Genomic DNA, 22,205 nt, shown 5'->3' with positions numbered 1-22,205 from the left:
ATTTTTAGCAAGCTTCACTGCCTGCACTTTAGTTCTTGGGATTCAAGCAAAGAGTGGATAGTAGACATGCCCCAGAATGAGGATGTTGAAGCCATTTGTCTTGGTCAGGGGTGGGCTGCTGCTGCCTCTAGTGCCTTGCTCCTTCGATTGTTCACTATTGGAGGTGTTCAGAAAGAGGTCTTCAGTCTTCTTGGGCCTGTGGTGTCAATGGCAGGACATGGAGAACAGCTTCTCATTGTTTATCATAGAGGTAGGTTTTTTCCTTGTCTTATAATTTTACCATGACCTGAAGTAAAACGGAAATTGCATGAGCTTTTTTCCTTCCTCTTTTTTTGTCTTGGATTATATCCCTCTTTTTTGCAGTTATTTTAGCATTTGAATTAGGGTAATCTTTGAGCATGCAGAATTTTGTTGTATTTACTAATAACAATGAAAATTAAAACATTTTATTTATAGAAGAACTGTATTAGAGAAAGAATTTCCAGGTAGGGTTTGGTTAAATACTTCCATGTCTGTATCTTATAAGAATTTGCAAAGTTTAAATACCTCAGAAAGTAAACTCACTCTTGTGACTTTTTAAAAAGTTGCTGCCTTCTTTTCCCCACCTCACATTCTCTCTGCAGTCCCTACTGCTGTGCTCAGACTGGTTTTATCAAGGTTGCCAATGATCTCTTTATGCTTATTTTTTTCTCTCTGATACCTCCCTCAGCTCTCTTGCTGGCTCCTCCTCCTCTGAAGTTCCAGGACTTAGTCACAGCCCCTCTTCCCTGCTCTCTCTAGGTCAGGAACTTTCAGTCTTTTGACTGCTTAGCCATGGTAAGAAGTAGATTCTACATTGCTATCCTGTACATCTCTGCAAATGTAACTGAAATGAAAGTCTAATGGACAATATTTACTCCTTGGTTTCATTTTTCTTTAAATGCTGGTTGCAACTCTAAACTGATTTCATGACTCGTAGGACAAAAAATGCAGTTTGAGAAACTGCCCTGGGGAATCTTATCAAGGCCCATGGCTTTACATGCATCTATGTGTCCATGACTTGTAAATTAATATTGCCAGCCCTACACTCTTCTTGTGTCTCTAGACTTACATATCCATTTGCCCACTTGGAATCTCTATGTAGAGTTTCGATACGCATCTCAAATTTAACTTGGTCACAATAAAACCTTTGATTTTTTTTCCCCTCCAAACTTGGTTCTTACTTAGTTTCCCCATCTCAGAAGATGGCATATTGTCAATGCAGCTGCTCACTTAGCATTTTTGTTCTTTTTGTTTTATTAATTTGTCTTCTACCTAAATATTAATTTCATGAGAACAATGACTTTGCCTTGTTTACCATTATAGTCCCAGTGTCTGGCACAGTTAGCTCTCTGTAAATGTTTCTTGAGTGAACGAATTACCACTTATAACTGCTTTCTATAAATAGTCCATGTAGCATAGTATTCTACTTCTAATACCTGAATGGTGCCTCAGTTAGAGTTAGCCATAAAAAGTAGTGCTACTTAATCTAAGAATTCATCACAAAATCGGTTCAATTCACGGGAAATAATTTAGACTGCATTATAGCTAAATAACCTTTGATACCTGATTTATGTTTACATTTTCTCACTAGGTACAGGATTTGATGGGGATCAGTGCCTTGGAGTTCAACTGCTAGAGCTGGGGAAAGAGAAAAAGCAAATTTTGTATGGTGATCCTCTTCCTCTTACAAGGAAATCCTACCTTGTATGGGTTGGATTTTCAGCTGAAGGCAAGACAAATTAATTTATTAAAGACATTTTTTAAGAAGAAATTGATTTCACTGTTTTTTCCTAATTTATTTAAAGATGAGTTTTCCATATAATATGTTTAATTTTTTTATTTTAATATGTTGGCAAAACTGGAACTGGAATTATTAGGCAAGGTAGCCATTTTTTTATGTACAAGGTCTTTTTTTTTTGCAAGCCTTCTCACTAGAAAACTTACAAAGACGGAAATATATTTTTCTGAAAGTTTTTTAGATAGCAAGGAGGAAATACACATGGTAAAGTTGTGGCTTTCCAGTAGATTCTACACAAAAATCAGGAATTTTCTATTGTTACACTGTCTACTACAGTAACCATTAGCCGCATGTGGCTACTGAGCACTTGAAATGTGGCTAATCTGAATTGAGATGTGCTGTAAGTATAAAATACTCTCCAAATTTTGAAGACTTAGTATGAAAAAAAGAATGTAAAAAAATCTCATTAATAATTCTTTTCATTGATTACCTGTTAAAATGATTATTTTTTGGATGTATTAGACTTAATAAAACATATTATTGGAATTAGCTTCATTTTTTTTTTCTCTTTTCTCATGTAGCACTAGGAAATTAAAAATTACGTTTGTGGCTCACATGATATTTCTGTTGGACAGTGCTGTTGTAGACTCATTTCATGGTGGCTTATGACAGATGATTTGAAGGACACTGAGGAGTATCTTATTTTAAGGCACCTGTTAACCCTGTCTCCTGGCTTAAATATTTCTGTTATTGGAGATTTGTGCCCTTCAGTTACATCATTGGAAACTCCAATGTGTCTTTAAAACATCAACCATTTTTGGATGTGTTTTCTATTGGGATATTATTAGTTGTTTATGCTTTAATAATGTGACCATTGCTAACTTCCATTTGTATAGCTTTATTTTTTCCAATTCCCAATCAAATCTAGACTGAGGAAACTGCTGTTTGCAGAGTGAGAGGCTGTGGAGTCATAGATAAGAGAAGGCGTAATTAGGGAAGTTGCCGCACGTGTCCTGCGATGGGACCAGCGTAGGTGGGAGTAGGGATCTTACTTGTCTCCTAGGTAAGAGTTGCTTACCTAGGAGTTGGCGGGCAGAACAGCGGCAAGGCTGAGAGCGAGGGGGGGAGGAGGAGGACTGAAGGTGGACTTCCCTGCATCATCGCCTTGCTCTGGGTGCTGGTCATTTTTCCAAGTATCTCTTAGCCAGGGAGGCTTCAGATTCAAATTTTAATTTTTTACTGAAATTGGCTTCTAAAACTATTACTCTATTCCAGCAGGTGGCATAGTTTTTACTGAAACTATCAGTTTTTTTCTCTTATTTGGGTAAATTTCAGTCATATATGCAATTTTTTTCCCTTCAGTTAGATCTTACTCTATGTCGTTAGTGAGTTTTTGTGGGAAATAATCTTGAATTATTTGCCTTTTTGTTTTGTTTTTTTATTTTGAATTGGAAGTTGAATCATTGGTATGTAGTCTTAAAATATGATTTATTTAACAAATATGTAACTGCGTCTCCAAATGACTTGTTTTTCTCTTGCTGTATAGGCACCCCATGTTATGTGGATTCAGAAGGCATTGTTCGAATGCTTAACAGAGGGTTTGGTAATACATGGACTCCAGTATGTAACACAAGAGAACACTGCAAAGGAAAATCTGATCACTACTGGGTGGTTGGTATCCATGAAAATCCCCAGCAACTGAGGTGGGCTATTAGAAAATGCTTAAAGTGTGTTTTTTATTTGGCTTTCACCTTAGTTCATTTGCTTGCTTTCCATAGTCACTAAATTAGGAATTTGTGTATATTCACTCTGGAGTTTTCAACCAGTTGCTTAACTTGGAACTTATTGAACAAAACAGAAATTAAGTTAGTGTGACTGTAGCATCATTTCAGCCAGACAGGGAGGAAAGTTCTGGTTAAACACAGTGTTTCATGTTTTATTGCAGCTTTTTATTTTTAACTGTGAGTTAGAATTGAATGTATATAATTTGGGTGCTTTTTGAGATTTTTTAGCTTAATTATTGTAGTTGGGGAGAAGGCTAGTAGAAATTTAGTAGTTGACTGCAAATGTAGAATTCTCAATCCATTTAGTCTCTATTCAGTATTGGGTTGAAGATTTTCCTCTTTTTGACACCTGATATCTTATTGATCTAAAAGATTGTCAGTGATGTTGTGTAGGTACTTGGTGAACAAAGAGGTCTCTGCTTTCATAGAGCTTACAATCTGAGGAGAGAGATAGAAACAAGTAAATAGTAATTACTCCTTGGGGTAAACGCCACTAATTAATCTGAGCAGACTTGTGATGGAGAATCATGGAAGGACACATTCAGTGCCTCCATTGAGAAACACCGAGGAAGATTTTGCTGTCATCTAGCTGAGCTGTAACTATGGCTGGAACTATTGTGCAGGTGGTGTAAATGAAGAGAAGCAGATTCAAGATAGAAACAGTAGTATTTTCTGTTACAGTGGGGATTGAGCGTGAGAGAGAAGAATCAATAATGACACCCATGTTTCTAGTAAAGCAACTAGATGGGTAGTCGTACCATTTAAAGAAATAAGGGAGATGAAAATGAATTCTCTCTTGTGTGTGCTAAGTTTGAAATGGCCTGCAAAATTTTCAAATAGAGCTATTAAGAAGGTATTGGAATATACAATTTAAATTTAGAGGAAGAATTTTGGCTAGAGATATAAATTTTAGAATCACCAGAGTATAGAAAGTATTTCAAGTCATAGTAATGAGTGAGATGACTTAGAAAAAAGGCCTCAGAACCCAAACCTAAGAAATTCCAACATTTAGAGGTCAGATATTGGAGTAGGAGCTTTTGAATGAGAAAAAAAAGAGGGTTAACTAAGCAAGTAAGAGAAAATCACCTGAAGAGGGTCATATCACAGAAGCTAGAAGTGAAGACTATTTCAAGAAACAGGCAGTAGTCAGAAAGGGAAATAAAAATTGCTCTCAAAAATATAAAAAGATAGGGGCTGGCCCTGTGGCCGAGTGGTAAAGTTTGCGCGCTCTGCTGCAGGCGGCCCAGTGTTTCGTTGGTTCGAATCCTGGGTGTGGACATGGCACTGCTCATCAAACGACACTGAGGCAGCGTCCCACATGCCACAACTAGAAGGACCCACAAGGAAGAATATACAACTGTGTACTGGGGGGCTTTGGGGAGAAAAAGGGAAAAAAAACAATAAAATCTTTAAAAAATATATATATAAAAAGATGATTGATACCACTCAAAATAAGGTAAATACAACTCCAAACTAAAAAGAAAATTCTCTTTTTACATATAAAATTGGAAAAATCTGAAAATTTAATAAACTCTTGGTTGGTGAGGCTGTGAGGAAATAATCACATTTATACATTGCTGGTAAGAGCATAAATCGGTTACAATCCCTATGGAAGGCAGTTTGTCAAGAACTGCCAGTGTTAATACATATGCCCTTTGATCCAATAATTCTACTTTTAGGATTAGTCCTACAGATACAGTGACGCTTGCTATTTAAAGTATGATCCATGGACCAGCAGCATCAGCATCACCAGATAGCTTATTAGAAATGCTGAATCTCAGATCAGACCTACTAAATCAGAACCTGCATTTTAACAAGATCTTCAGGTGATTTGTATGCATGTTAAAGTTTAGGAAGTCTGCTGCTAGCAAATGTGGGAAATGATACATGTAAAAGATATCCTACATTGTAGGATTGTTAATATTAGCAAGAGATTGGAAACCTAAATATCCGTTAGTAGAATAGAGAAGTATATTCTGTATATCTATTCACTAGAATACTATGTAATTTTTTTTTAAAGGGTGAAACAAATCATATATATGATAAGGGACATGTATCCAGAATATATAAAGAACTCTTAAAACTCAAAAGAGGACAATGCAGTTAAAAAATAGGCAAAGGATTTGAATAGACATTTCTCCAAAGAAGATATATGCATGGCCAAAAAGCATATGAAAAGATATTCAATGTCATTAGTCATTAGGGAAATTCAAATAGAAACCAGAGATACTGCTTCACACACACTGGGATGGCTATAATCCAAAGAGACAGACAATAACACGTGTTGATGAGGATGCAGAGAAATTAGAACCCTCAAACATCACGTGTGAAGATGTAAAATGTTACAGTTTAGCAGTTCCTCAAAAAGTTAAACATAGGGTTACCACATGACCCAGCTGTTCCACTCCTAGGTATATAACCAAGAGAACTGAAAACATCCATACAAAAACTTGTACTTGAACGTTCACAGTAGATTTATTCATAATAGCTAAAAAGTGGAAACAATGCAAATGTCTATCAACTGATGAATGGATAAAAGTAAATCATGGTATATCCATACAGTGGATTATTGGGCTGTAAAAGAAATGAAATACTGATACATGCTACAACATGGATGAACCTTGAAAACATGCTAAATAAAGGAAGCCAGACACAAACGGCTGTAGATTATATGATTTCATTTATATGAAATGTCCAGAATAGGCAAATCTATAGAGACGCAAGCTAGGTTAGTGATTGCCAGGGGTTTGCACAGGAGAGGTCTCTGGAGAATAGGGAGTGACTGGTAGTTTGTGTGAGGTTTCTCTTTGGGGTAATGAAAATGTTTTGGAATTAGATAGTGGTAATACAAGCACAACTCTGTGAATATACTAAAAACTGAATTGTACACTCTGGTGTGACAGGGCTATGGTACATTCTGTGTAAACTCTGGTATATGAACTATATGTTAATAAAACTATTATTAAAAAGAGTAAGGATAGGAGTGACATCAGCACCATGGCAGAGTGAGCTCTCGCCTTAGATGCTCCCCCCTAAGATACAATGAAAATGACATTCATATGCCAACAGAGGACATTCACACAACACAAGACATCTGAGAGACCCACGCAGCCACACGTCTGAAGGTGGAGGTGCTGGACACCCTGGAGGAAGTGGAAAGGAGGTAAGGGGTCCTCTTCTTCCTCTCCAACAATAGCAACCCAGGGTGCAGGACCGTGCACAGCTCTGAGAAGAGGCGGGGAGGGGCGACCCTCCACGGGAACACCTTTGCTGTCCAAGTTCCCTCACAGCCTGTGGGAAAGCTCCACACAGAAGTAGGTAAGCTATAGTCAGTGTCTCCATCAAGCCAGCACTGCAGGAGAGCAGATAGTGAGGGCAGAGGGAGAATGCCCCTGAGACTGTGCAGGTGAAAGAAAGTGCCACTCCCCCTGCCCAGTGCTCCAGCTCAGCCAGTTGGCCAGAGCGCCTGCCCAAATGATAGAAAAGAAGCAGCTGTGAGCAAGCAAACTGGCAGTCACAGATGGGCACAGACACCAGGGATCATGACCAGCTCAGAATACAGTTTTTGACCCCACTACCCATTGGTGGCAGGTGGAAACTGCGACCAGATACTATCACTATGCAAAGTCACAAATCCATGCCATCAAATAGTATCAAGAAATATATTAATACTGCAGACCAGAAGGAAACTGACAAGCACCGAGAAATCAAGCCTGAATTTATAATCTAAATGACAGAGAATTCAAAATAGCTACCATAAAAAACTCAATGAGTTTCAAGAAAATACACATAGTTCAATTAAATCAGGAACAGAATTAATGAACAGAGGGAATTCTTCACAAAAGAGATTGAAACTGTAAAGAAAAACCAATGAAATGTTAGAGATGAAAAACATAATGGATGAGATAAAGAAAAATCTAGATTCCCTGGATGACAGAGCTGATATTATGGAGGATAGAATTAGCAGTCTGGAGGACAGAAATATAGAAATGCTTCAGATGGAGGAGGAGAGAGAACTAAGGGTAAAAAGAAATGAAGAAATTCTCCGAGAAATATCAGACTCAATTAGGAAATGCAACATAAGGATTATAGGTATTCCAGAGGGAGAAGAGGAGAATAGAGCATAAAGCTTGTTCAAAGAAATAGTAGCGGAGAATTTCCCAAACCTGGGGAAGGAGATGGAAATCCACCTGGAGGAGGCCACCAGATCTCCTAACTATGTCAATGTAAAAAGACCTACTGCAAGACATATAGTAGTGAAGCTGGCAAAAGTCAATGACAAAGAAAAAATAATAAAGGCAGCAAGGCGGAAGAAAATAACTTACCAAAGAACTCCTATCAGGCTTTCAGCGGATTTCTCGGTGAAAACAGTACAGCCTAGGAAAGAGTGGAATCATATGTTCAAAATTCTGAAAGACAAAAACTTTCAGCAAAGAGTACTCTATCCAGAGAAAATGACAAGCACCCATATCCTTTAGATATGATGGAGAAATAAAAACTTACCCAGATAAACAAAAGCTAAGGGAGTTCATCCCACAAGACCCCCCTGCAAGAAATGCTCAAGAAGGTCCTCATACCTGAAAACAAAAGAAAGGGTTTACCAAGCCTTGAGCAAGGAGATACATAGGTAGATAAAATCAGAAAATTGCAACTCTCTATCAGAATGGTTTAGCAAACAATTATAACATTAAAGATAAAGGGAAGAAAAACATCAAAAATGAATGTAATCTTGTCATTTTAATCAGAAACCCACAATACAAGATGGAATAAGTTCTGACAATAGTAATTTAGAAGGGGAAGAGGAAAGGCATGGAATTGGCTTAGTCTAAGGAAATAAGAGGCTATCAGAAAATGGACTATCTCATCTATGAGATTTTCTATACAAACCTTATGGTAACCACTAGAAAAGTAATAGGAACAGAGACACAAATGATGAATAAAGAAAAAACTAAGAAAACCATCATAGAGAGCTACCAAACTGAATTGTTAGTCCAAAATACATGGGACGAGAAACAAGGGAAATGCAGAAGAACTCGAAAATGAGCAATAAAATGATAGCATTAAGCCCTCATATATCAATCACTCTAAAAGTAAATGGCTTGAATTCTCTAATAGAAAGACACAGAGTGGTGGGATGGATTAAAAACCTAGACCCAACAATATGCTGCCTCCCGGAACACATCTCAGCTCTAAAGACTAACACAGGCTCAGAGAGAAGGGATGGAAGACAATACTCCAAGCTGATGGAAAACGAAAGAAAGCAGGTGTGGGCCATCCTTATATCAGACAAAGTAGACTTCAAGATAGAACAAGCAATGAGAGACAAAGAGGGGCAGTATATAATGATCAAAGGGACACTCTACCAAGAAGACATAACTCTTATAAATATGTGTGCACCCAACGCAGGAGCACCAAAGTACATAAAGCAACTATTAAGGAACCTGAAAGGAGATATTAACAACAACATAACAGTAGTAGGGGACCTTAATACTTTACTTTAGTCAATGGGTAGATCATCCAGACAGAAAGCCAACAAAGAAATAGTAGCTTTAAACGAAAACTAGACCAGATGGACTTAATAGGCATATATAGAACACTCCATCCAAAAACAACAGAATACACATTCTTCTCAAGTGCACATGGAACATTCTCAAGGATAGACCATATGTTGGGAAACAAGGCAAGCATCAGTAAATTTAAGAAGATTGAAATCATATCAAGTACTTTTTCCAACCATAATGCTATGAAACTAGAAATCAACTACAAGAAAAAAGCTGGGAAAGTGACAGACATGTGGAAACTAAACAGTATGCTACTAAATGACCAGTGGATCATTGAAGAAATTAAAGGAGAAATCAAAAGATATCTGGAGACAAATTAGAATGAAAATACACCATACCAGCTCACATGGGATGCAGGAAAAGGGAAGAGGGAAATTCAAGCACTACAGGTCCACCTTAACAAACAAGAAAAATCTCAAATAAGCAATCTTAAAGTACATCTAACAGAATTAGAAAAAGAAGAACAAAGCCCAAAGTCAGCAGGAGGGCAATAATAAAAATTAGAGCAGAAATAAATGAAATTGAAACAAAAAAAATGCTTTAAAGGATCAGTGAAGCAATGAGCTGATTCTTCGAGAAGATAAACAAAATTGACAAACCCTTAGCCAGACTCACTAAAGAAAAAAGAGAAGCCCCAAATAAATAAAATTAGAAATCAAACAGGAGAAATTGCAACAGATACCACAGAGATATAAAGGATTATAAGAGAATAGTATGAAAAACTATATGCTAACAAATTGGACGATCTAGCAGAAATGCATAAATTCTTACACTGATACAGCCTCCCAATACTGAACCAACAAGAAATAGATAATCTGAATCGACCAGTCACAAGTAAAGAGATTGAAACAATAATCAAAAACCTCCCAAAAAACAAAAGTCCAGGACCAGGTGACTTTTCTGAAGAATTCTGCCAAACATTCAAAGAAGATTTAAATACCTATCCTTCTCAGACTACTACAAAAAAATTGAGCAAGTCAGAACACATCCTAACACATTCTACAAGGTTAACATCATCCTGATACCAAAGCCAGACAAGGATAACACAAAGAAGAAAAATTGCAGGCCAATATTGCTGATGAACATAAATGCAGAAATCCTTAACAAAATATTGGCAAACCAAATACAGCAATACATTAAAAAGATCGTACACCATGATCAAGTGGGATTTTCACCAGGGACACAGGGATGGTTAAACATGTGCAGATCAATCAATGTGATACACTACGTTCACAAAATGAGGAATAAAAACCACATGATCATCTCAGTAGATACAGAGAAAGCATTTGACGAGATGCAGCATCCATTTACGATAAAAATTCTCAATAAAATGGGTATAGAAGGAAAGCACCTCAACATGATAAAGGCTATATGTGACAAATGCACAGCCAACATCATACTCAATGGGGAAAAGCTGAAAGCCATCCCTCTGAGAACAGGAACAAGACAAGGGTGCCCACTCTCACCACTCTTATTCAACATAGTACTGGAGGTTTTGGCCAGAGCAGTTAGGCAAGAAAAAGAAATAAAAGGAGTCCATATAGGCAGTGAAGAAGTGAAACTCCCACTGTATCCAGCCAATATGATTTTATATATAGAAAACCCTAAAGAATCCATTGGAAAACTATTAGAGATAATCAACAATTACAGCAAAGTTGCAGGGTACGAAATCAACTTAAAAAAATCAGTTGTGTTTCTAGACTCTAGTAACAAACTAGCAGAAAGAGAACTCAAGAATACAATCACAACAAAAAGAATAAAATATCTAGGAATAAATTAACCAAGGAGGTGAAAGATCTATACAATGAAAACCATAAGACGTTACCAAAAGAAATCGATGATGACATAGAGCTGGAAAGCTATTCCATGCACGTTGCTTGGAAGAATAAATATAGTTGCAATGTCCATACTACTTAAAGCAATCTACAGATTCAGTGTAATCCCAATCAGAATCCCAGTGACATTCTTCACGGAATTAGAGGAAAGAATCCTAAAATTCCTGTGGGGCAACAAGAGACCCCCAAGAGCTAAAGAAATGCTGAGAAGAAAGAACAAAGCTGGAGGCATCACACTCCCAGACTTCCAAATATATTACAAAGCCAAGGTAATCAAAACAGCATGGTACTGGTACAAAAGCAAAGACATAGATCAATGGAACAGGATTGAAAGCCCAGAAATAAAACCACACATCTATGGACAGCTGATCTTTGACAAAGGAGCCAAGAACATACAATAGAGAAAGGGAAGTCTCTTCAATAAATGGTGTTGGGAAAACTGGACAGCCACATGCAAAAGAACGAAAGTAGATCACTATCTTGTGCCATACAAAAAAATTAACTCAAAATGGATCAAAGACTTTAAGGTAAGAACTGAAACCATAAAGCTCCTAGAAGAAAATATAGGCAATACACTCTTTGACGTCAGTTTTAGAAGGATCTTTTCAAATGCCATGCCTACTCGGACAGGGGAAACAAAAAAAATAAGCTAGTGGGACTTCATCAGACTAAAGAGATTCTGCAAGACAAAGAAAACTAGGAACAAAACGAAAAGACAACCCACAAACTGGGAGAAAATATTTGCAAATCATATATCTGACAGGGGGGTAATCTCCAAAATATGTAAAGAACTCACACAACTAAAAAACAAAAAAGCAAACCCGATCAAACAATGGGCAAAGGATATGAGCAGACGTTTTTCCAAAGAAGGTATACAGATGGCAAATAGGTGCATGAAAAGATGTTCAACATCACTAATCATCAGGAAAATGGAAATCAGAACTACACTAAGATATCACCTTACACCCATTAGAATGGCTATAATCACCATGAGAAAAAAGAACACATGTTGGAGAGGGTGTGGAGAAAAGGGAACCCTCATACACTGCTGGTGGGAATGTAAACTGGTGCGGCCACTATGGAAAACGGTATGCAGATTTCTCAAAAAATTAAAAATAGAAATACCATATGACCCAGCTATCCCACTACTGGGTATCTATCCAGAGAACTAGAAATCAACTGTTCAAAGAGACTTGTGCACCTCTTTATTCATTGCAGCATTATTTACTATAGCCAAGGAGTGGAAGCAACCCAAGTGCCCATCCACCGATGATTGGATAAAGAAGATGTGGTACATATACAAGGGAGCACTACTCAGCCATAAAAGAAGACAAAATTGTACCATTTGCAACAACGTGATGGACTTTGAGAGTATTATGTTAAGCGAAATAAGCCAGACAAAGACAAAGACAAACACCATATGATTTCACTCATAGATGGAGGATAAACTAACACAGACAAAGAGAACAGTCTAGTGGTTACCAGTGGTGAAGGGGGTTGGGGAGTTGGCAAAAGGGATGGAGGGGCACGTTTATATGGTGACTGACAAATAAGAATGTACAACTGAAATTTCATAGTGTTATAAACTATATGACCTCAATCAAAAAATATATAAAAAGAGAGTAAGGACGCTCTGTGTAATGATGTGGAAAGATCTGAAAGATGTGTTAAGTGAAATGAATCCCATTTGTATAAAACGGGAAAGAGAATAAGAACACTACACAATTGTATTTGCTTATTTATGCCAAAGAGTAAAAAGGAAGAGTAAAAAGGAAACTAACAACAATAGTTACCTGGTAGAGGAAAACTCAGAGGATAGTATGGGAAATTTCTCTGTATTTTTTTACTTTTTGTGCATGTAAATATATTACTTGTTCAAAAATTAAGTTGATTTTTTTTTTTAAATGAAGGAGGCAATTCAATAACCTGAATAAGATAAGTCTAGAAGTCAAATTCAAGAAGACTTCTTAATTTGGCTGCATGGAATTTACTGGTAACCCTTATAAAAGTGGTTTTAGTATCATGATAAATTCCAGATTGGGGTGGGCTGAGAGCATGGGAGGTAAAGAAATGAAAGCATAATATATAGATAAGTCTTCAAGAAGTTTTGCTGTGAAGAGGAGCAGTGATCTGGGGAGGTATCTAAAGGAGGATGAGAAGTCAAGGAAGGTATTATTTAGCTTGGGTGATTGTAGAGCATTTTTATAGTCTTTTTGGCAATAAATTCAGTAAAGAGGGTGAGATTGACAATGTAAGAAAAGAAGACAACCAAAGGAATGAAATTCTCAAAAAACAAAAAAAAGTGATAGATTTTAGACCACCTACCCAGAATAGAAAGGTAAGACATTTTATCAGTTGTAGTGAGAAGGAAGAAGATAGACACAAATACGGATAGATTTGGTAATTAAAGGTGACAGGAATTCCTGTCTAATGAAGCAAGGTTGAGGGTATTTTTAAGGCAGTGTGGGATGTTTGAGAAGAGAATCATAGCCTTCTTAGAAAACACAAAATTGAACTTAGTAGAGAACCATAGATGAATTGCTGGTTATCAATTCTCTCTTGTCTTTTCAAAATCTCCAAGTATTCCATTATTGACATGTTTGGTATCAGGAGTATATTAGTTAACTGTTTTTAGCAGTTCTTAGAGTGTAAATTTTTCTCTGGAATTTCTTGCATGTCCATTTCCAGGAATCAAGTTATTTAGTAATTTGAATGAAAGAATTCACATTTTATCTTACTAAGAGGTTAAGTTTTGAATCTATAAGGATTTTTACTATTCCATCTAATGTTTATTCAAGTAAGATGATTCATTTTGTTAGTGAATGTCATTTGTGATCTTAAGGCGGTATGTGAAATTATTTATTTGCAATGAATAATTTTTTTCATTTAATTTTAATATTAGAAATATTTTATTAAGTTTAATTTTTATACCCCCTAGCCATTTACACAACCGGCCTTCCATTCTTACCTGCTTTTCAGTTAAGGTCTGCAAAGAGTTTTAACTCTCATTAAAGGACATGGTAATTACAGCTGGTAACATTTAACTGTTAGATTCAACACAGGATAAAGAAATAATGGACTCTAAATTACAGCTCTTAGACTTGGAAGGATTTTAGAAATTGTCTAGGCCACTGGCTCCTGACATTTTAAAGTATAAGAGCTCTTTCAAATGTCAAAACATTCCATGACCTCTAAATGATAGTGGCTCTACATTTACTGTCAGTTGAGAGAGAATCTAAAATAACAGAAAGCTTCTATAGACCTAAAAATTATATTTTAACATCAATTTGTATTTATAAATTACAGCATCTACATGCACGTGGTAATTCTAGTACATAAAGTGGCACCTTAAATTTATTCTACTGACAGTTCATGGTGCCTGTATGAATGCATGGACACCGTGCAACAGTAGACCACGGGAATAAAAGAAGGGGAGCCACCAGTTTCTTCTGGTCCAGGTCCTGTGCTCTCTGCCTTCACTCCCAGCCCTCCTCCCCAATTTTTACAGGCGAGAAAACTGAGATCCAGAAAGATTGTCACTTATTTGAGATCACACAGCTAGTTAGTGGCAAAAAAGTTACTATATTCTCTGCGCGTATTGAAGTATAGGAACAATGGAAGTTGAGTGGATAAGGAGATCGAAAGAATAAACACTTCTCACTTAAGAACCAACTTATTCTAGGAGAATAACTGAATTACAGAGGGAGTCTCATCCAGAAGACATTTGAAACACTGAGGAGAAGTGCTGGAAAATCTGTTCATAAAAATGTCTATACTATGATATATTGATCAGAATGTTTTTTATTTTTTCCTGGCTTTATTTTGGAAGAATAAACTTGAATCAGAGTATTTTTCAAAGATTGGGAGCTACATTTTTCAGTATGGCTTACTGCACTTTTCATGCCAGCTTTCTTTATGTTTTGACACATTTAGAGATGATTAATATTCTTCTTATAGGTAGAGATACATGAAAGTTCAGGGCAGAAAAGTCTACAGCCACCTTTAGTAGCCTACTGCTGTGTTTAATGAGATTCCCTATCTTTGCTGTCAGGAACTTCACCCTTGATGGTGACCTGAAACCTCCGATACTTCTGTTTGCTCTCAGTGTCTGTGGTAAAGATGAAGAGCCACTTGCTCCTTGGAGAAGGCAGTGTTGCCAAGTGGCCCACAGCGCAGGCTCTGGAATCACGCTGCCTGTGGTGGTGTCCTGAGGGAAGTGCACACTGGGTAGCCCTGGCCCTGACTCTTAGACTGTCTCTGCCCCTTCCCTCATCTCTAAAACCAGGAGGAAACTAGTACCCCTCTCACAGAATTGCTGAGAAGATGAAGTGAGTTAATATGTAGCTTGTACTTAGAAAAGTGCCTGGCCATTAGTGAGCATTCTTTGAATGCCAGCTCTTAATAATAACAGCAGCAGTTTTCTTAAGGGAAAGAGAAAAACAGGAGTTTACTTAAAGGCATTTAGCCTTGTATTTCATGGTTAGTAGTACCTGTTTCTTTAATCTTTTCATTTTAAGTGCTTTTTTTAACTCAGATTCAGCAATATTTATGCTTTCTTTTTGGTCAGGGAGTACATTTTGGTAAAAATAATTTCTAAAATACTTATTTGAGTCAGTACAAAACGCTTGCCTTTAATTATGAATGAGTAATTACTGATCTGTAGAGGTGCCACTCCTCCCTCCGTTTGAAATGAACTTCAGTTTAGCAAAGCTGTCTGTTTCTCTAAGGACCTTTCACATGATCACTACTGGTTAATCCATAGCTGAGAGTTTACTAAGTTTGTGTGTTAATTTAACTTGCTTTCTACAAACATCACCCTTCCTTTTCTCTTTGGTTTTTAAAAGCTCTGTCTTGAGTTATTTAAAGTGCTTGGAAACAGACTTTTTTTTAAGTGGTGTTCATTTAACAAATATTTGTTACAGTACTGACTATGTGTGCTGCGCTAGACAGAGAGAAATAGGGCCAGCAGCCTGGATGAGTTGGCTTGTAAAATCCTTATCTACTCCTGAGTAAATGCTCTAAAAGAGTTGTGAACAAAGTCCCCTTGAACGCAGGAGAGCCCTGTGCAACCAGAAGACAGCAAAACTCACTTGGGGGAAGCTCAGTCTGGACATCAGCCCCAGTTTTCTCCAGTTTGATATTTTTCATCTCTTCCTTTAATATAATAAAAGAACAAATTTTGTGATTTGAAGAGGAATTGAAGTAATTTGTCTCATTAGTAAACTGTGGTTTATTATTTTTGACATTTTCTCCTCCAAATGATTTAGCCACATAGTTTCCAGGAAACTCATTCATTGTAGGCAAAACACACCAAATTAACAGTTAAATGAGTTTGTTTTTTCCTCTTCTTTTTGCATATTTACAGAGAAAAGATCTTTTTATTCAAATCTTTAAAGTATTTGAAAAAAGTATTTGAACTTTAAAATGTTTTTAAACAAGATGTCACTTTATAGAAAAAAGAACGTCAAGGCAGTTAAGGTTATTCCTAACGTTCCTCCTAATTTTGTTAATGTGCATATGTGTGTGTAGTTGGACTCATCCTTTCTGAATGCACATGTTCTGTTTCCTTTTCCATGATTAGTAACAGTGGTTTTTATGAATAGGTGCATGGCAGAATCGCCACAAGAGATTTTTCAAACTCGAAGAATTCGCACTGCCACCTCATACTGTGTGGTGAAAACCACTGATTTCTATGAAGTCATACAAAGAGATAAGGAAGAAAAAATGAGATTGTGTGTTCAGAAAGATTGGAACTCTAAAAACATGGTTTTTTATTGTCTAGTCACAAAAAGAAGGAAAGGTGTATTGAGATCTTACTAGGAAGGGAGTCTGTGTAGTTTGAAAAAGATTCCTAAGTATTCCCACTTATTTTTTGGTTACTCGAGTGTTCATTTGATAATACCAGAAGATACTTATGAAAAAAAAAGTTAAACCCAGGGCCTTATTTCTACTTAGCGTTTCATTCAAGAACTTCAAGCCGTGACTAAAAGACTATACTATAAATTAAATGCCTGTGATACTTACAGTGTGCAATCATAGTTTCCCAGTGCTTTTCTTAGAAATAATTTGGAGTAAGAGTATTCTGTGAATATAAGTCATTCTGTGGTCAGTGAATGCTTTTTGGTTAATAAATTGCAGTTGTGCTCATCCTGATGGGCATCTTTGAGTGCCTTGCATATCCTAGTCAGAAAAGTTTAGGCAAAGTCCTTGCCCACTGAGCTATTAACCATGTAAGGCAACCTTTGCTTTAGCACAGCTGGTATACATTATAATCTTTTTGATGATCCTGGATTTTCTGCTCCACTCTCATCAATATCTAATAATAAACACTGTTCTGTATTGGACATTTTGCCATCTTTTCCTTTTATTTGACACTTTCTACTAACAGTACTGAGTATTCCCAAGTTGATGAATGAAAGTAAACATACTTCATTAGCATTTTATCTTAGGGTGACCCATTTTAGAACATGGATCCCGTGAGAAGTGTTTATAGCAGAATTTTTATGTTTTTAAAAGTAGCCAGTTTGCTAAAGAAACTCTGAAGAGAGCTGATTTCACTTTTAGGGTTTGCTATTTCATAAAGCTGATGTGAGGAAGGATTTTTAAAAATTCTTAAAATGCACAGAGGGATAGTTTTTATACCTGATCAAGCCTAACGTGCTTTTTTTAAAAGAGGAATTTGTTGTATTTTATTAAGCCAACTATTGGAATAATATTATTATTCCAAGTTACTAACTTTTGGAAAATGTTTATATTTTAGCAGCTTTTAAGACCTTTTAGGAAGTTTTCATGGTGCGACTTTTTCTTTACTGACAGGTGCATTCCTTGTAAAGGTTCTCGGTTTCCTCCCACCCTTCCTCGCCCTGCTGTAGCTATATTGTCCTTCAAGCTTCCTTACTGTCAGATTGCAACAGAGAAAGGACAAATGGAGGTATGTGGAAACCTTACCTTGACACTCTGAATTTCACGATACACTGCCTGTGACATTTAAAAATTATCCTGATGACCAGTGTTGAGTATTTGTTACTTTATAATTAAATAAATAGCAGTAGCAGGGAGGGAGGAGGACTGCTTATGACCTCCAGGGCACCTGAGGGCCATAGCTGCTTCTAGGGGCTTTGTCTGTGCCAAGCTCTCGCTAGGGTAAGGCACTCGCTTTCAGGGTGGAGCAAGTGCCTGAGGCGGTTGCCTCCATCAGCTGTGTGCCATAGGCACCTGGCTTGCCTCACCCTAGTCGGCGCCTAGGCACTTAGGTTTGGTGCCTTGGATATTTAAGTACTTTTATCTTTGGAGAAAAATGAACCTTTTGAAACATAAGGTTCAGATGTTTGTGTCCTCACTCCAGATTGGTTTCTGGAGAGGAGTAGCCTATAATTTTTTGTGTGCTCATCTTGCAGGAGCCCTGCATCATCAAAAGTCATTTGAAATCTTGCAGTTAGTTATTCTAAACAAGCAGCAGATTGGCTTCTAAAGAACTAGTTTACCGAGGGGCTGGCCCGGTGGCCGAGTGGTTAAGTTTGCACGCTGCACTGCAGGCGGCCCAGTGTTTCATTGGTTCGAATCCTGGGCGTGGACATGGCACTGCTCATCAGGCCCTGCTGAGGTGGCGTCCCACATGCCACAACTGGAAGGCCCCACAACGAAGAATATACAACTATGTACTGGGGGGCTTTGGGGAGAAAAAGGAAAAAAATAAAAATCTTTAAAAAAAAAAAACTAGTTTACTGAGTTTTCTGAGCCTTAACTACAATAGCTAGGAAACTCTTTAAAATGCTGAATTTCCTCCCCTTTTTTTTAAGGATAGAAGATAAAGTCAAGCCATAGTATCACATTAGAATTCGAATTGTAAAATAAGCTATAGAAAGGAGTTTTTCAGAAAATATTTTATTCAGAAACTCGTATCTTAAGATAAATATTTAACACTTGCCTGATATTAAGCTGATAGTTGACTCTAAACAATTTTTTCCACTTTTGTAGGAACAGTTTTGGCGTTCAGTTATGTTTCACAACCACCTTGACTATTTAGCTAAAAATGGTTATGAATATGAAGAGAGTACTAAAAATCAAGCAATAAAAGAACAGCAGGAACTTTTAATGAAAATGCTTGCGGTAAGTAAAATAAATATATTGAAAAGATTAAAGTCAAATGCTTTTCTATAGGTTGAATTTCTTAAAGGTATGTGAATTAGCACTGAGTTCCACAACCTAGAACTCCTAAGTTTTATTTGGTGGTGTTTTTCTCCCTTAAAGTTCTGTTTCCCAGTTGATGTTGCAGTTAAAATATTTAAAACATGACCTTGTATTTAAGATCATAGGCAGAAATACACTGTCCTGGTGCTGCCTCTCATTTTACCTTTGCCCACCGCACAGTGTGAGCAGACCCTTCAGGGGATTCTGATGCTTAATACGGTTTGGAACTGGGGCTGTAGCTCCTGCTCCGATCGTGTGCAACAAATAAACTTGGTGGGCTTTCAAACCTCCCATGCTGGGCGGGCTTAAGAACTTCGATGAGGCTTTTAGGTTTAACTTTTGTCATCCTCTTAGACAACTGCGTGTGGTGGAAGTTTGTCTGTGGCCAGTGACAAACAGTGACAGGTTTGGTGCCTTGGATTTTTAAGTACTTTTATCTTTGGAGAAAAATGAACCTTTTGAAACATAAGGTTCAGATGTTTGTGTCCTCACTCCAGGTTGGTTTCTGGAGAGGAGTAGCCTATAATTTCCCGTCTGCTCATCTTGCAGTAGACTGTAAGCTCCTTCAGGGCAGTGACCATTCCAGGCCCTGGCGCAGTGTCTAATACGTAGTAGACCTCAGTATTTCTTGAGGGAGTAAATGGTCCAGACTTTTCATTTTAAAGTTGAGGAAGAAGGTTCTGAGGGAAAAGTGATATCTCAGACCCCAGGGCTAGTTGTAACTCCAGTCTCCAAAAAGTGATATTCACTGCTCTCATCTCTATGCAACACTGCCTTGAGTTTAGTATTGAAGAAATTTGATTAGTTTGTGTAGAGTAAGTTTTGTTCCTTTTATAAAGTGTCATTTGTGGTCTGGGAACTAGTAACTTTTCTACTTCCTACAACACATGTAAGGAAAAACATGTCTGATTACTTGCCACTTAGCCTTTGAGGAGCTTTTCCTCTGGAGCGGTGTTTCTCAGCAGGATACTCATCGCTTTGGGCCTGGTCAGTTCTTCTTTAGCATTTCTGGCCCACTGGCAAATGCCTGTAGTTCAGACTGGTTACGGTGAGAACCAAATTACAGTCATACGTCGCTTGATGTTAAGGATATGTTCTGAGAAATGAATCATTAGGCAATTTTGTCGTCGTGCAAACTTGAGAGTGCGCACAATTTACACAAACCTATATGGTGTAGCCTACTGCACACCTAGGCTATATGGTTCTAATCTATGGGACCACCATTGTACATGTGGTCCCTCGTTGACCAAAACATTGTTATGTGGTGTGTGACTATATTCCCTTGCATTTTCAAATGCCCCCTGAGGCAGAGTACCACTTTGAGAAGTGCTGCTTATAGATAAGTGATACTTCAAAACTTGAGGACACGCAGGTGAATGGCTAAAGCTCTGTGCTGATGGATCAGACATGGGATGTCTAAGTAACAAAATAAACCTTCTACCCTATGAGTTAGGACACCCTTAGTGGTCTTAGAAGTATTAATTTTCCTCACATTATACTTGAGGTGCCTCACTTTGAGTTGTCAAAATTCATACCAAAAGAAAAATAGTTTTTTCTAAGAGATGTTAACCGAATGCATTTTGTTTTATATTAAGTATAAAAGGTAGAGCAAGAAAAAGGAAGTTCTTTGTTAATGTGGAAGTTGTGTAACTGTTTCTGATAGTTGGGGATCATAGATAATCACACTTAAAAATTAATGGATAAGTCTACTTGCCCCCACCCAAATTCACTTAGTAGCATTTATATGCCAATTCTGGGCAAAGTAATAACAAATAAATCATTTACAATGTATTCCTTCTTTCAATTTGCTACCCTACTTGGTGAGGGCAGGAAAACAAATTTAAGAGAACCACATTTGAATTTTAAATGAATCTCTTACTTTCCTTGCAATTAATAGCTTGAAATGATATGCCATATTTCATTGAATCTATGCTACTATTGATTGTAAATTGTACCATTATTTTATTTCTTTAAGCCACTGAGACAGAAAAAAATGCTGCCAATTAAATTCTGACCCACCATTAATTGTAAGACTCTTTCCAATTTCAGAGATGTTAAAATGTGTAAAAATGTGCATCTTAGAATCAATGAGACACAGTATCTAGAAGACTGTTGTCTCAGTTTTACTAGTAGTATCATTCTTTTATTTTTAAAAAGTTTACTTAACATGGCTCCTTTTTCTTTTCTTTTGAGTTAGCTTTCTTGTAAACTGGAGCGGGAATTTCGTTGTGTGGAACTTGCTGATCTAATGACTCAAAATGCTGTGAATTTAGCCATTAAATATGCCTCTCGTTCTCGGAGATTAATATTAGCCCAAAGACTTAGTGAACTGGCTGCAGAGAAGGCAGCAGAATTGGCAGCAACCCAGGTGGAACAGGACAAAGAGGAAGAAGAGGATTTCAGAAAAAAGCTGAACGCTGGGTAAGAAACATTCTGTTGTTTGAAGTTTTCTTCATCATCCTGGATATTAAATTGATCTTTGCATAGCTCTTTATTGAATAACATTACTGTCTTTTAGTTATAGTAATACTGCTACAGAGTGGAGCCAGCCAAGCCTCGGAAATCAAGTTGAAGAAGATGAAGAGGACACTGGAGAAGTCAATGATGTAGAAGAAAAACCGGAAATACGTAAGCATGGTAAGATGCATTTTTAATGCAAAGTTGAGAAATGTCATTGGTTTGTTTCTCCCCATTTTACTAAGCTGAGGAAAATTGAATACCCATACTTTTTCAAGACATCTTTCCTGTGTGATTGTTGATTATAGAGGATGACTTTATCTTCCCCCGTACATTATATTGTTTTATCTTAATTATTCTATAGGACAGAACCCATTTTCCAAAAGTGCAAATTCCGCTGATGTGCCAGCTATTAAGTCAGGTAGGAAATATTTGTGGTTCTGTAATATCCAGGAAATTTCACAAGTAGTCTTTCAAATGATACATCTACTCAATACACCTTACCCTTTACGGCCTTTTGTTTTTTGTTTTTATCAGAGATATTGTTTGTGAACTGTAGCATTTAACAAATATTTATTAAATGCCTGTTGGGTGTCAGGTATTTGACTAGATGGGGGAA

At 37.1% G+C, this 22,205-nt stretch overlaps 1 protein-coding gene across 3 annotated transcripts in view; it reads left to right on the top strand.

Annotated features, from left to right (window-relative positions):
* Window positions 1-22,205, top strand: part of WDHD1 (WD repeat and HMG-box DNA binding protein 1) — a 63,580-nt gene that overhangs the window by 28,640 nt on the left and 12,735 nt on the right. Inside the window, exons 13-20 of one of the 3 annotated variants that reach the window (XM_014864693.3) lie at window positions 9-250; window positions 1,613-1,750; window positions 3,306-3,462; window positions 17,756-17,870; window positions 18,917-19,048; window positions 21,327-21,550; window positions 21,648-21,766; window positions 21,951-22,007. In XM_014864693.3, the coding sequence (XP_014720179.3) occupies window positions 9-250; window positions 1,613-1,750; window positions 3,306-3,462; window positions 17,756-17,870; window positions 18,917-19,048; window positions 21,327-21,550; window positions 21,648-21,766; window positions 21,951-22,007 (1,184 nt within the window). Of the gene's footprint in view, window positions 1-8; window positions 251-1,612; window positions 1,751-3,305; window positions 3,463-6,612; window positions 6,813-17,755; window positions 17,871-18,916; window positions 19,049-21,326; window positions 21,551-21,647; window positions 21,767-21,950; window positions 22,008-22,205 lie in introns of those variants that run through there. The other 2 variants (XM_044773620.2, XM_070513663.1) reach the window with 2 other exon arrangements.

The sequence above is a fragment of the Equus asinus genome, chromosome 7 (genome assembly GCF_041296235.1).
Source record: "Equus asinus isolate D_3611 breed Donkey chromosome 7, EquAss-T2T_v2, whole genome shotgun sequence".
NCBI classification, from domain to species: domain Eukaryota; kingdom Metazoa; phylum Chordata; class Mammalia; order Perissodactyla; family Equidae; genus Equus; species Equus asinus.
The sequence above is the reverse complement of the archived record's forward strand: the minus strand, read 5'-3'. Positions and strand labels throughout refer to the sequence as shown.